At 30.4% G+C, this 16,201-nt stretch overlaps 1 protein-coding gene across 13 annotated transcripts in view; it reads left to right on the top strand.

Annotated features, from left to right (window-relative positions):
* MIPOL1 (mirror-image polydactyly 1) overlaps positions 1-16,201 on the top strand; it is a 258,182-nt gene that overhangs the window by 18,261 nt on the left and 223,720 nt on the right. For 5 of the 13 annotated variants that reach the window (XM_039856511.1, XM_039856515.1, XM_039856512.1 and 2 more), the window contains exon 2: positions 9,399-9,477. The exons of 2 other annotated variants lie outside the window; for them this stretch is intronic. In XM_039856511.1, coding sequence (XP_039712445.1) covers positions 9,459-9,477 — 19 coding nt within the window. In that variant the 5' untranslated portion in view covers positions 9,399-9,458. Of the gene's footprint in view, positions 1-4,126; positions 4,177-8,698; positions 8,833-9,398; positions 9,478-13,216; positions 13,273-16,201 lie in introns of those variants that run through there. 6 more of the 13 variants (XM_039856517.1, XM_039856509.1, XM_039856507.1 and 3 more) reach the window with 6 other exon arrangements.

The following is a 16,201-nucleotide window of genomic DNA, read 5'->3' as shown; positions in this document are numbered from 1 at the left end:
TCTTGACTACAATAGCTTTATAGTAAGTCTCGAAGATGGGTAGTGTCAATCTTCTGGGTAGTTGAAGTTGGGTAGTGTCAGTCTTTGTTCTTCATCAATATTTTGTTGGCTACTCTGGGTCTTTTGTCTCTCCGTATGAGCTTTAAAACTAGTTTATCAATATTCACAAAAGAACTTGCTTGGGTTTTGATTGGGATTGCATTGAGTCTGTAGATCAAGTGGGAAGAAATGATATCTTGACAATATTGAGAATTCCTTTCCATGTACATGTAATATCTCTCCATTTATTTAGATCTTTGATTTATTTTTTATCAGCGTTTTATAGTTTTCCTCAGATAAATCTTACCCATATTTTGTTAGATATATGCCTCATTTTAAATGCCGATAGAACATTGCTGGTATATAAGAAAGTATATTATGTTTCTTCTAAAAATTTTATAGATTTGCTTCTTTCATTTAGATCTGTGACCCATTTTAATTAATCTTTACATATGGTATAAAATTTAGTTCATAGTTAATCCTCATTTTGCACCTTTGGTAGAGATCAAATGGCCATATTTATTTGATTTTATTTCTGGATTCCCTAATTCCTCTCTTTGACTTAGGTGTCTTTTCCTTTGCCAATACTATGCTGTCATGATTACTATAGTTTATAGTAAATATAAAGTTGGGTAGTGTGCTTTTTCCAGCTTTATTCTTTCTTTTTCAGAATTGTTTTAGCAATTCTCGTTCCTTTGAATTTTCATTTAATTTTTAAAATTACTTTGTCTGTATCCATAAAGTATCCTGCTGTGATTTTAATTGGTACAGTATTAAATATATTAGTTACTTTGGAAGAGAACTGACATTATACCTTCCTTTATGAACACAGTATGCCTCTCCATTTATTTAGATCTTGATTTCTTTCATCAGTTTTTTTTTTTTCCTGCATGCAGAATGATTCATGTAGTTATGACTCCAACAAATAATAAACTTGGTTACTTACATTGCAGATCAGTAGCTTTAACTAACTAGGGTGTTGCTTCATGGTGTAGCAGATGGCCTCTAAGTAGCTTGGTGAGGAAAATGTTTGCTAAAGGTAACAAAGTGTACCTACCCCATTTCCCATATGCACTAACTAGGTCATTGATAACATAAGGTCTTAGCTTCAGGAAGTTGTCAGATTTAAGGTCAGGGAATAATTCCAAAGCATTTTAATAAATAAAGTACATATCCCTCAATTGGTAATATTTTCTTTTCAGTTCCTACATGCTAAGATGAAATTTGTAGGCTTTTCTCTAGATTACATGTAGTATAGAATCTGTGTGAGGAGTGTGTATATGTATTTGTGAAATATGTGTAATATTTGTTGCATGGTATATTGTGAGTATATGAGTGTGTGTGTGTGTGTGTGTGTCAGGCATGAGGTTGATGGGGTTTTGATAATGTTCTAATATAAAATGGAATATTTATTGCTGGTTCTGTGAAAGATTATTTGATGACTTTTGCTAGAAGGTAAATAATGCTGTGTGTATATATATATATATATATATATATACACACACACACACACATATATATATGTTTTACAATCTGTATTAAACTTATTATAGAAAACTGTAAAAATTCAAGAATAGAGAAACAATAATGAACCCCTATGTACTCATTAGCCAGCTTCAACAATTGTCCTTCATGGTTTATATTAGATCATCTTATTTCATCTATACCCCCATATTCTGTATGCCTTGTTAATCCTGCTCCCCTTTTCCCAATTCTCTATACCCCACTGCTACCCCAGGATATTTATTAGTGTTACATACTTCCATCAGGAGGCTTATAATGGTTGCCTGCTATTTTGTAATAGTTTTAATATTTATGTCAGGATAAGGTTCAATTTTTGTTTCTCTATTTTCTTTGCAGTTTATAAAGCTTTTCTTACACAATTAGCATTGTAAAATGTCAAATTATTCATTTAGCCATTTTGAAATAATCACAGTTATATAAATCAGCACATTATAGAGATGCAATTTTCTTGAAAGAAGTAAAATTCTTATCTTTTAAAATGAAAGGTCATCAGTGTTTTTTGGAAAATGTCTGAAAAACATTAACATCATACATTGCTTAATTTATTTGATACATTGGAACGCTGTACAGTTGTATTTCTATTAATTTTATACTTAATATTTTTGATTCAGTTGATTTGCTGTTTTGGGATTTCTTTTTAAAAATGTAATTTTGGAAACAGATTTTAGTGAACATATATCTGGGTCCTAAGAAACTCTTTATAGTATGATGAACAAAAGTGATAGTACAATACTTATATATAATTGATAGTTGAAATTTTCTTATAATTTTAAATGCAAGAAGAATAAAAGTGTTTGTTGAAGGAAATTTCCATATACATTTTGGCTTCTAATATTTTTCCTTTTCGTACTGTACTTTTATTCTACCTTAACTGCAGAATATCTATGTTAGGACCATTATATAATACTTTCATTAATGAAAACATTTATTAAGAATGGCTCGTAAGAAATTACATGAGCTTTTGTAGTTATTCATAAAACTAAGGCTGATGGCTGTAACTTTCTTTATATTGAAGAAGAAGTGAGAGATCTAGGCCTAACATTTATTTTACTCTTTAAAGAGTTTGTTTCTAATAATTATATTTTGTAAACTTCAGGTTGTCTTTAACATATTTAAAAAGATAAAATTCGTAGTTCGCGTGCAGCACTTTCCATTGGGAATAATTAGGTACTGTAATTGTAACAAATTGCATAAACATTGTATTATGCGATGTATGAACTGCTATTAAGTATTCAAAATGTAAATGTATAACTTGTTATTAGAGTATATTGGTTCTCATATATATGCTTTTTGTCAAAAATCTGTTAGCAAGCATTATTATGTATGATGAATTAAGATCATTTTTTTTATTTTAGAAAGACATTTTCTAATAGCTGTTGTTTGATTTGATTTCAAGTGGCTGTTCATACCAGTTGTCATTATATATCGTCTTAACTCTCTTAATACTTTTTTTTACCTTCGATTTGCCAAGAACTTCAGTTGGTTGTGTGGAAACGCAAGCCTTTTTGTGAAGGAGTGTGTCATTGCATCAGAACTTGGCACGCACGTGAATCTTAAGAAAACAGGCTGTTTGTTCCCTAGAGAAACTATTCTATAAGCTGACTTTGTTTTTATATTCTGTTCTGTGCTAGATTAAGTGATTTAGTTTAGTTTGGCCTAGGGCAAAACGTTTTAGGACATTTTAGAAAATCCTGTATCTCTGAAAATACTAGTTTTAAAGTTTTACTTTTTAAAAATTATCAGTAGACTATGCAATGCCATGTACATTCTCAAAGTGTTGTTTGTAACTGGCAATGAAAACTATTTCATTATTCCAAGTGGTATATTGTTTTGCCCTCCAAGTTTTGAAAATGTAAAAACCATGTATTTTAAATACCAAATATTTTGGTATTTAAATGTTTGATGTCCTTCTGTGACCTTCAGAGATGAGAAGTAATTCATCTTTTTTGATGGTAATTTATTGGTTACTAAAGCATATAACACAGGGGAACCATCTGTGACAAACATGCAATAGTCATACATAATATAGAACAACTTTTAAACTTCAGAGTCCTGAACACTAAGACTATTGATAGTAGTCCCTCATTGAACGAAGAAATGTGATTGTTTTAGGAAATATTTGCTTAATTATCAGAGAACACTTTCATTCATTTTAAACTTTTCTGTTCCAAAAAATTCCTGCCATATATTAATTTAATTTTAATTTTTTACTGTACTTAAACCATGCAAGCAAGCAAACAGCTGTAACAAAGTATAACAATGAAAGGTTAATTAAGCAATAATAAATTTTTCAAATTTTGAAGAGAGTCAAGATTACTTCCTTTCTATTCATTTTGAATCTCTCAGATGTATTGTGGCTTCCTTTAAACTTTCCCATTCAATTCCAAAGTTATCAATAAATATGTAATTGTTAAGTTAATAATACGTGGACATGATTTTTAAAAAGTCAAATTAGGCAGATAGTTATAAAATGAAACAGAAATACTTCTTTTTTTCATTTTCTCAATCTCCAGCTCAACTCTTAGTCTGTCTCTTCAAGGTAACCACTAGTAACAGTTTCCTGTGTATTATTCTCGATAAAAATACTATGCCTATTCAAGCATGTATACATATGTAAGTATAATTTCACACGTTTTCTGTTTTTAATTTATCCATGTTCTGTGTCTATATTGTTTTAACTAAAGATATATTTTGGGTAGAAAATTTATTTGCCTTATTTGCCATTCTATATCTAACTCCCGGAGTGGTATCTGACATAATATATAGATAGGTGCTTAACAAATACTTATTGAAAGAATTTTCCACACAATGTACATATCTCTTGCATGTGTGGTACAAACCTTATAGATGTGCTGTATGGTTGTACCCCATTTTATTTTACCAGTTTTATATTGCTGAACATTTATGTTGGGTCTGTTTTTCTGCTAGTCATCTGTCTATCTACCTGTCTGTCCAGCAAATATACACTAAGTACTTACTATATGCCAAACACCCTTTTAAGGATACAAATGAAAGAGAAAATCAAGGGCCCTGCTTGCATGTAACTTTCATACACATAGTAGACTGAGATGTATTGAAAACAATGAAATAAACCCCAAATTAGTTTCATGAAGGCGGTAGTATAGGTAATGTGATGAGAAAGGAGTTTCTATTTTCATAGGATGGCCAGGCAAAACCTTTTGAGCAAGGCCTAAATGATGAGGAAAATGATTTAGAGACCTAGAGACAAGAATTATAGAGAAGAGGATTCTAGGCAGAGGGAATGGTAGTATAAAAGCTCTGAGACAAAAAAAAAAAGAAGAAGAAAAAAAGCTTGGTGAGTTCAATGAACAGAAAGGCATTCACTATGATTGGAGCACAAGTCATTTCTCTTACAAATAAATACTGCTTCAATAATTATCTTTGTACATAAAATGTTTTATTTTAATATTAATATATTTTAAATACTTTTGTAGTGGAACTGAGGGGTCAAATTGTATAATGCAATTTAAAATTTTAATAGCTGTGGTGTGGGGCCACTTTTATCCCTTATCCTTTCTCCTTAAACCTCTACTTGCTTCCCTGGCTCTGAGGAACTTGGGTTTTCTGGAGCTTGGTAGGGCATGAGTGGGCTGTGATATGAGGCACTATGAATGAAAGGAATTCTTTTGGGGAGAAAATGTCCAAGGGACTGTGAATGTTTGAGAGACTTTTGTCTAATAAGATGAAATCCAGCAGTAGAACATATACATATGTTGTATATGTTGAATTATGTGCTAAAATGTTTGGCTCTCAGAAATACAGTGCTCTCCTTTAGCCTTTTAATGAAATCATTTCAATGCAGAAATTACAGACATTTCTTAGTCTAGGAAATATGAAATTCGAGTTTTTTAGAGTTACAGTCGGATATGAGGCAGTATTATAAATGATTCCTACTTTGACACTATTGGATTCAAGTTACACAAATTTGTGATTAAACTAAGGAGACATTAAGGGGGAAATTCCATTAACCAGAGTCAGCCAAAAACTTTTGCCATAATGTGGCTTTTGTGGAGGAAGGTAGAAATGGCATCTCATTTTTAAGAAGTCCTGAGTGGAGTTACATTGGTGAATAAAATCCCATTTTTGAATGCCTCTTTATCAAAAAGGCATTTAATTTTAAAGAATGTCAGAATCAGTTAAAATTTTTTAGGCAGATTAGAAATTTTAGGCTGGTCAAAGAACAAATTTTGTTTCATGAGGCGTTTTACTGCTGAGTAAACTTTGGGAGAGTCAGGTTATATTTGAGAGCACAGAGATGTTAAATTTTTTCAATTTATGTATTTTGATAGGGTGAAGTTATGAAATTTTGGCAGATATATACAGATTCCTATATACCTATAGAGAGAATGGTGTATGTACAGTTTTGTTATTATTATTTATTTTTCTATATAATAAGACTCACTTTGAGAATTAAAAACAACTTGGAGGAATGAGGTTAGGAATCTTTGATGGAAAAGATTTTAATTTAACAGATGCTAATATGTTATGTTCTATCTGTTATAGTAAAGATTTTCTTTTTCTTCTTTAACATGGGTCATTTTTTCCGGCACTACTTATAAACAAACTTGAGTTGGAAATCAGTTTTATTTTGCTACTTGAACCTGAGATATACATTAATAATTATAAAGCAATTAACTTATATTTTGTTTGTGCTGTAGTAAGTTAGCTTTTTGATTAAGAAGCCTCATTTATCAGCTGTCCACTGAAAAATCATCCCACAAGTTTTAACGTGAATATATAATTTTTAGTTAAAACAAGTTATTGATATCAAATCTTGAAGGTAAGAGTAAGGAAACAAATTACTATTTTATTAGTCTTAATCCTTTGTCCTGAAATAAATAGAAGTGTAAAATATGTTGCATGTTTACAGAAATCATCTGTTCCTATTGGAATATGTAGGTATATAAGTTATAATTATTTGATTCATTAGAACATCTAATTTTTTGCTTGACAATATGCAAATGTGCCATTAAATCTGTTTTTTAAGATTTTTCCAGTTTAATGTCGGAATCCAAATTCATAAAGAGTTGGAAAAATGAGATGTCTGAGCTATAGGATTCACAGGGATTTTATACGAAGCCTATTTAATCAGGATAACACTGTTATTAATATTCATAATGTCAGCTGGAACACAAATGACAGACTATGGGGCCTAAAAATTTTACTTGGTGAATTTATTAAAAGTAGCTTAAAAAATTAATGGAATTTAAGTAAAGTTGGTGAATATGAAAATCTTGTGTTAGCACAAAAAAATCTCCATTAGAACTTTCTTTAAGATCATATTGCATTGATGTCTTTTGACAGCTTTCGTTGGTACTTAAAGAAGAAAGATGCATGAATGGTCATTTAAGAGGATTTAAACACATTGGCACATTAATTTTTACATGAATAATAAGTACTTTCCAAAAGCAATTAACTTACAGTGTACAAGATATGAATTGAAAAATAAGACTGTGACATCAAGGGCAAATCAAATGTGCTGTACATTTTAAACTTAGTGGCAGGACTTTTTAATATTTTAATTTATTTTATTTATATAATTTGCATAGGATATGACTTAGAAATGGTTATTTTAATGCATTCGAAAGCATATTAGGAGAACAAGAAAGCTCCCACCCTTCCGCAAAATATTGAAAGTGTTAAACATTATCCTCTGCAAGTGTCATTTGCATTGATTAGAGAATTAAACGTTTATTGTGTTATTGGTATTATTTGAGAATATGTTCAATTTTGCAGAAAGTCAAAGGGATGATTCTGATTGAGTTTAGTGCTAAAAATACGTATATGTCAACAAAGACTTATTGATTATAGCTTAACAAATGTGTAATGAATAAGCTTCTTAAAGTTTAGTGTGAGAAGTTTAGTTAACCATCTGAGTATAGTAAATTTGTTCTGTATTTTACCCTAAGAAAGTAAAAAGTTGAGAATGACAAGTAAAACTGAGGTGCATTTTTTTTGTACTGTTATTCTTTATGTTTTAAAATGTACTTTTAACGACATTACACCAGTGCTCATTTTTATATTTATTATTGAAATTTATTAAAAACAATCTAAGACCATTATGTATAGTCACAATAACGACAAGTATTTTATATTGTATTTTTCAGAGGTTATTTTTCTTGTGAATTTTAATACTTATAAAAGCATAGTTTAGCTTTTATCTATAACAGGCCACTTAGGGGTTATCAGTGAGAGACTGTAGGCATTGGCCTGGCAGTCTGTTTGGGTACTAGAAGTTTCACTTGCAGTCTGTCAATGTTATATATGAATTTAGTTTCATTAGATATACAGGAATATATATGCAAATATGCCATTATGTTTTGGGACTCATATTCAGAGTTTGATTGGGAAAAGCATTAATTACCAGAGTGGTAGAAATGATCAAAATATAATGCATACATTAAAATTTTTGTATAAGGAATGAAATCAAATTAATATATTGGGTATAATTTTTTCTAGTGGTTCTGTAGAAGTTAGGTTTTGGACGAGGGTGGTGGTTTTGTTTTCAGCTCTGAGAGATTCACTTATATGCCCAGCAGAGGACAGCATTTTACTATGTCAGCCTCATAAAAAAAATTAGTCCTGCTTAGACTGTCAATGTTTCTTGTAATTACTCCCAGTATATTTGTTGCTTGCTTATGAATTAACTTGCATTTATGGAACTAAATCATTCCAATCATTTAATTACACCTGAGGAGCTGAACTATAATTGCTTGCTTCCAACTAGGATCTGATATGGCTTGAGCAGTATTAATTTGGTGTTTACTTTTCTGAGTGCTAAAAGCATTAAAATGATTGTGCAATGGGATTACATTTTACTAATTGCTGGCATTCATTAGCTGGGTAAATGATGAGGAAGAGTGACTGTATATTGCAAAGGGATAAAATTATGGTTTTAAATAGTATATTACTAAGCACATTAAGGCCTGTAAGACATGTTTTAAAATACTCCAGAGGTTATTAAAGACTGTATTTTCTACATGTCTTGCTATATGAATCTCTTATTAAAAGACTGCAATTATTATTAACCTTTTTGGGCAATATGTAGGGAAATGGCTTCATTGACTAGAACATATTTCTTTGATATTAATAACTTCCTATATATTCAGCTAATCCAAAAGTAAATGAGGAACTTAGAAAAAGATTGCCAACTCCAGATCAACATATTTAGAGAAAATTGGAAAAAGGAGAAGCTTACTAGAGCTTTATTTGAGGACTTTTTAAAGAACGCAGAGTTCTAGCTGTGAGGTAAATCTAATTTTATTCTCCTTAAAACCATGCAAAAAAAAACTTGTATAGCTTTTGTCATGTTTATTATGAAAACAAATGTGATAGAATTATCAATTCCACAAGCTAATGACAGTCTTTATTTTTTTAAAAAATGGAATAGCATTCTTAAATTACTTTTACAAGTACATAGTATTTATATGAAAATATACATTGTAAATGCAAGTCAATAAATTCAAAATTTTTGGTATAAAGTTTATGACAAGTAGACTACAAATTTTATTTTTCTTAAATTGTTGAGGTTATATTTGGAGAAGACTTAAATAAATGGTTCTCTAACCATAAAGGAGCAAGAATGTCTAGAAGCTTAATTTGAACTGTATTTAATAGACTGCAAGTGTGAAGGAAAGACTCTTTTTCTGAGAAAAAAGATCTAACTTTACCTGTTGAAATACAGTTAATTGTACCATTATAAATGTTTTAGACAACCATTTATCCTGTAAATTCTCTGTTAAACAAAGGTAAGGCTTAGGTGTGTTCTGATATATTGTTTTAAGTTTATTTATCTAGAGTTGGCTTTATTTTAGCTTCATATCTTGGAGCAAAACCCAGAGACATTGCCAGAGCAAACAAGAACAGAAGTACAAATGGAGGACTGGTCAAAAGGTAAGGACTTTTAAGGTATTAATACCAAACCCCAGGTGTTGTGCTAGTTCAAGGCACTGAATGAAGTGTGTTTGTTCTAACCATTATATTAGACAGAGGCAGAAAAGCACACGTGCACATGCACCCACACACAAAGAAGAAGGCATACATAAAGAGACCCACATATTGCAAAAGAGACACAAAGAAGGCACACAGAGAAAGAGACGCACACTGTGAATGAGACATGGAAGGTATATATAGAGAGACAGACAGACATATGCACGTACTGAGAGACACCTACAGAGAAAGAGACCAAGACACATACAAATACAGAGACACATGTAGAGATAAGTGTGTACCAAAAGACACACCCACAAAGAGACACAGAGAGTTGTGATCAGAGGGGCCCAGAGAGAATCAGAACAATAGAGACATGCAGAGATGTGCAGATGGAGTCAGAGACAAGGAGAGAGACAGAAAAAAAGATACATACGGATATGCACAGGCAGAGGGAGAGAACAGTGAGAGACAGAAACACAGTTTGACTAAGAGATGATGAGAGAGAGACAGAAAGAGGGAGAAGGATCGCACATCTGTTTATCTAAAGAACAACATGGTCATGAAGAGAGGTTTTAAATGTTAGACTTTTAATTGAGATCTCTTACAGTAAAATGGTGCAAATCTGGAAACCTTGGGAAAGTAATTATTCTGAATATAGTATTACATATAGTTGAAGGCTTAAACTTTATGTATTTCATTTTTATTTCCTCCAATTTTATAATTTAAAAACTAGGATCATTACCAAAACATCACACATATCTCTTTTTGGATTCCCCCTCCCCCAACAGAGCTCCTTTTTCACCATATATCAACCATACTTTTTACCTTTTTCAGAAGGTTAAAGGCCATTTGGGGGATCATTCCATCATCTTTATACTAAGTAAATTAATAGCTATGCATTGTTTTCAGGTATAGAATGATGCTGTATTTTCTGAGTATACCTTTTTCTGATTTCTGCATTTGTTGTTAATTTCCATACTGTTATAAATTTTCTTGTAATTTATACCTACTATTAGCAACTTATTTGTGATACTAGGCTGCTTGCTATGAGTTTAGAATCCAAGTAACTGACTGAATTGTGTAGAAAGTAATAACAAGTAATATCTGAGTAATGTAGTTAAAGGTCTTCAGTGCAAAGTTAAATGTTTTAGTGAATAGACTTTGTGACAATTTTGGTCTACTCTCTTTATATTCAAGTTTGTGATAAGGATACATTGGTGGGAACTAATTTGTTACAGCTGTTTTTATTCGTTTATGCAAATAAGCAAGTAAACATTCTTCTTTTGAAGAGCTCAAAGCAGTTTTACTCAATATATGTACAAAATAAGAAGTAAATAATGATGTTCTCATTACTTATGTTCCCTTTTCATAGGTTACATTACTGTGAAAAGTCATATTGTGCAGATTATAGACAAAAGGATCTTTAAGAACACAAAGGAATTATTTTTAATATATCTAAAGAGCTAGAGGTTGTGGAGGAAATTCTTTTCATAAATGTAGAATAAAAAGGAAAGATGCAAAGGAAGGGAGCTGCTAAAGCTCTAAGACACTTATGAAAAGAAGATTTTAGGGCTAAAGACGTGGATCCATCAATAGTTTGTAGGAAACACGGACTGTAGTAGATGTGAATGAAACATCATTAAGAAAATTTGCATTTTTACAGGCTTTTTTTGATATTGAAAATAGGAATAGGACATTCCTTTATATAAAGGGCCTGCTAATGAAACATTATTAAGAATTAAGCAGGTGAAAGTAATATCTTTTGAATTTTGTAATAACTGATATGTTTAAACAGTAAAATCTACATGGTCATCTCTTGATAGAGAGGGTCATGGGATTTATCATAAAGCACAAATTGCTTCAAAACTCTCTTACACTAATGTTCATAGTCTACTCTTGTAAATAATTATTTTATTTTATTTTATTTTATTTTACTTATCCTTTAAAGGAATCAAGCTAATTAAACACTTGTATTACACAGATTTGCTTTTGTGTCATCTTACAAATTTCATGAGGAGTGCCGAAGTAGTTATCCTTTTTCTAGGTTTATTGTAGAAACATTGTTGAAATATTTGAAGTCAAAGAATTGATGAAATCTATAATGTTAACAGATATAAAACGATTTACATTTTTCTTTGTTTTTGTCGTTATATAAGTATTTTGGAAAATGTTAAGCTGAGATTGGTAGATAGGACAGGTGAAGACATCTACAAAATGTGTCCAGGTTTCTTTAGGTAGTTAAAAATAACCATGAATGACTGAAATTTTAAGGTGTTGGAAGCAGTAGCTGAGTGGATAAACGTATGTTGCCAAAAAGGCATCAACATCTTCTGGCTTCTTAATTAAATAAATAATGTTTTGCCCTTTCATGAAAACTTTCTGTTTTTAAAGGTTCTTTTTTTTCCTGCTTTTTAAGAAAAACACGAAAGGTCATACTCAAAGGACGTATGTAAAGTCAACCTTCAGAAAGAATGGGTTATTATATGATTGGTTGTTTAGCCCTTTTTACCATTTACTTATTTTTTATTTATCTGTATAACAAAAAAAGCATAGGGTCAGAAACCTCTTATGAACAATTAATTACTAGTCTAATAAATTTCTGGATATTTCTTATACTAAATTTTGGTGGTTTTTATTTAATTAGTTTTATAGTACATAATAGTCCATTGGAAATAGTTTGCATATTATTTGCAAATAAACATATGTCATCTGTATACATACCTGCAGTAATGTAGGTAAATATGAAGTCTGGATGCCAGTTAAATTTAGAATATTGTGAGACATAATTAAATTTAGAACCTTTAGGGGTCAGTGTTCCCCTAAGAAAGGTTAAAAAAGGTTATTGTGCCCATCCAAATTAAATATTAAGTCTGCTCTATTTTAAATATTTCTTACCAATGGAAGGTAAGAATCACACTTGAAGAAGCTTTAGACAAAAATCTTTCAATGTCATGAGTTTCTTCAATATCATTTTTAGGTTTATCATTTTAGAAAAATAAAGTTAATATGTATTTTATACAGAGTAGTTATTTTCACTTATGTATTACCTCAATTTAAATATAAATCATGTTTTTAAATTATTTTATGCTTAATATGTAAGCATGATTCTAAATCATTGTATGCATTTGAAACGAGATGAAAAACCATTTCTAGAACTGCTTATGTTAACAGAGTCCTTACATGTTGTAGTTTATTGGAGGCTAGCAAATATTTTTATAATCTTATCTTGCGGAATTTAAGTAAAAGGCAGCTCTCCTCTTTATTTTAGAACTGAACTAGCAATTACCTTTTGTAGCCATGATTCTTTTGGTTTTCCTACCAAACAAAATAAATAACTGGGACTAAAACCTAACAAAAGGTAATTTATAAGTGGTTTACTAGTTTCTTACTGAGTCAGAATACTATTTATTTTTGCTTGGTATTTGGAACCTGCATGCTACCATCAGTCTCTTATTATTGGCTCATTTACCTTTCTGTCTTTTCACAAAGTATACAGTCTTGTCACGTTTTGTCCATCTGTTTTTCTGTAAATGAATTATATCTAAAACTGTTGCATGATTGATAAGCATTTTATATAAGAATAGGCATCTATAGAAACATTATAGAAAAACATCTAGGATTTTTTAAATGTCTTTGATTATTATGACTAAAATATTATTTTGTAATCTCATATTATTTTCATAAACTATTTTCTTTTAAGGTAGAGGAGCAGGAAATGGCAAGTCGTACAGATGGACATCCATTTCTACCAGCAAGGTAGCTGTTAGGAAAAAAACGATTCCCTAGGCATCATGATTAGACACTCCTTGAAATTCAAGGTTTTGAAAATACCTGGATAATTAATCATTCTGTGTTAAATGACAGGACTTGAATTGTATTTAATTATTGGCTTTCTAGTAAGCAATGGTATTTTTTCCCTAAATAGGTCATATAATTTGTTTTTGTTTATTTGTTTTAAAGCAGAAAGTAAATTGCACTGGAGAACCCAGTGCATTTAATAATTTCTATAAAATGTTGTAGTAGACAGAACACAGTTTTTGGAGATAGATAGACCAGGGTTTCAATTTTTTAATCTTTCACTTACTACCTCACTTACCTGTACTTAAGTGTAAGTTTCATAATGATTTTTAAGCCTGAGTTTCTTGTATATGGAAAAGGAGATAATTCTTTTAAGACTGTTTTGAAGATTAGGGATCGTATATGTATTTCATATACCAGAGTAATTATTTTTCAGTAGTGTGGTGGTAATGGTTTTTACAGATGAAAAAAGAAAAAAGATTGTTGATATATTTTACAGGGCCTAAATAAATGGTAGTGGTTGTTACTGTTATTTCATCCAGCTGTAAAAGGTAGGTATATAAAAAAGCTTTAAAAATATTAAGAAACATAAATAACAGTATTTGAAATAGTATTACTAATTTTATTAGAAGTCTGTTCTCTTCAGATATGTTCACAATATCATTAGAAACTTGATTTTTTTCAAAGTAGTATAGCTGATATTTAGCATAGTTATATTTGATAGAATAGAATTTTAAATCAATAATATTTATTTAGGATAAAATCTAATTTTGTCTGTTTTAAAATCCCATTGCAATAAAAATCTTCAGACTATCGACTTCATACAATGTGCCTTTTTCCTTTTGGCAAGTGTGAATTTAAGAATTTTTTTTCCATATGCTGTAGAGGGGTTAAAAAAGAACATTTCTGAGGTCTGATTAAATTTCCTATTCATCTCCATAGTACCTAACTTAATAGAGTGCTGTTAGCTTTACACATGACTGTCTAGAATATGTGAGAGTGGTTTTAAGACTACTGGCAACTGGCCAGCAAGGACTGATTCACTTCCAGAGGAAATACCAAGGTAACTCTTAAAAGAATGATTGAGGTTATACTATTTTATAAAGAAAAAAACCATCTTATTTTAAATAAGTTTTTTAAAGTAAATGAGATTCTGAGTGTCTTTACTTTTAAGCTTGATGTGAATGATTCTGCGATTCTCCCCTTCGCCTTGGTAGAAAAAGGGAATGAAAAAAACAAAAAAATGTTTACAAGGGCAACAGTTTTTTAACTGGTTATAAAGTTTGTTCTGAACTGCGTTTTGAGATTCATTATTTCTAATATGAATAATTAACATCTGTGAATTTATGCTATATATTATATTTTTTTACTTTTTTGGGGCAGTTTTTAAAATAAACTTTATTTTGTAGAGCAGTCGTAGGTTCACAGCAAAATTAAGCGGAAAGTACAAAATTCCCATTACACCCCCTACTCTTTAACCCTACAGCCTCCCGCTGTACATACAACCTCCCCGCCATCGGCATCTCCCCGTACACTGGGACATTTGCTGCAATTGATGAACTTACCCATAAATTCTTAATAAGAGAAAAGTTTGTGAGATAATAGCAATCTTTATTTCATTTTTGTTTTTACCCTATATAGAGTGTTTTAAATCAATTCAGTCTATACTCTTCTGTGTGGGATTCTTAAAATACTTTGGTACCTTATTTTATAAAAATAATAATTACTAAGAAGAATAAGCATGAAAAATGGTAAATTTCTTTTTTTAACAGGAACACTTCTTTTCTGTACTATTGATAGGATTGTCTCTGTACAACTTGTGACTATCTTTGATTTAAGGATATTCAACTCTACTCTTAATATGCAAGCTCTTTCAAATTTATTTGTGGCTATGAAAATATGAATATGTTTTTTTTTGAAATAGAAAAAACTACTTGAATTTTTCACAAGTTTTTTGCTTTGTTTTAAATTCATCATTCTCAAGATTCTGAGCTGCTTGATAAAAGATTCTCATTCATTTCTGATTATGGCTCTTTTATGCCAGAGCACTTCCTGGAACACATATTTACAATACGAATCTTAATATAATATTATTGAATCTTTAATTTTATATAAATTCGAGTTTCAGTTTATTATATTTAAGATAATTGTTGTGTTCTCCATAGTGACTGTATTTGTCACTTTTAGTATGATTACTATAAAAGTCCTGCGTGTACATTGGCATTTTGTTGATTTTAGAGATCTGAATCAATATATGTTGGTGTGTAGACTGAATTTATAGCCATTTACACAGTTGGTCCAGGTTGACTGGCTGTTTATGGAGTAAGACTGATATGATTACATTTACTACATTTACTCAACTACTTTGGGTTGTGAATAAATTTGATAGTTGAATAAAATATTTTGGGGGAGTTACTAAATACTCTAGGGGTGTGTGTGTGTGTGTGTGTGTGTGTCTGTATGTGTTGGGGGCATGTTAGTCTGAGTACGTGTGCACACGCATGTGCTTTAATCAAAACAGCTTATCACTCAGGACATTATTTTTTTAATCTTTTTGGGGGAAGTTTCAGATACAATTTTTCTTTGTGTTTTTCCTTTTGTGTTTTTGTTTTTTCTTGGAGACTATAAAAAAGCAAACTAAGAACAATTCAGACTACAAAATTTTTAAATTGGTTACATAGATTATTTCATAGTTTAAATGATTGAATTAAAAATATTCTAATCTGTAGCTTTTAGATAAAATCAATAATCCTTTGCCAAATGATAAAATTGTCCTGATGATGTATGGTAAAAAAAAATAATTATTTTAGAAAATTCTATTTTAATTTACAGTTTTAATTTTTTTGTGATTCTAGTCTTTACATATCAAAACTTTGGTACTTTAAAA

This window comes from Pteropus medius, unplaced genomic scaffold (genome assembly GCF_902729225.1).
Source record: "Pteropus medius unplaced genomic scaffold, Ma_sr-lr_union100, whole genome shotgun sequence".
Classification (NCBI taxonomy): domain Eukaryota; kingdom Metazoa; phylum Chordata; class Mammalia; order Chiroptera; family Pteropodidae; genus Pteropus; species Pteropus medius.
The sequence above is the reverse complement of the archived record's forward strand: the minus strand, read 5'-3'. Positions and strand labels throughout refer to the sequence as shown.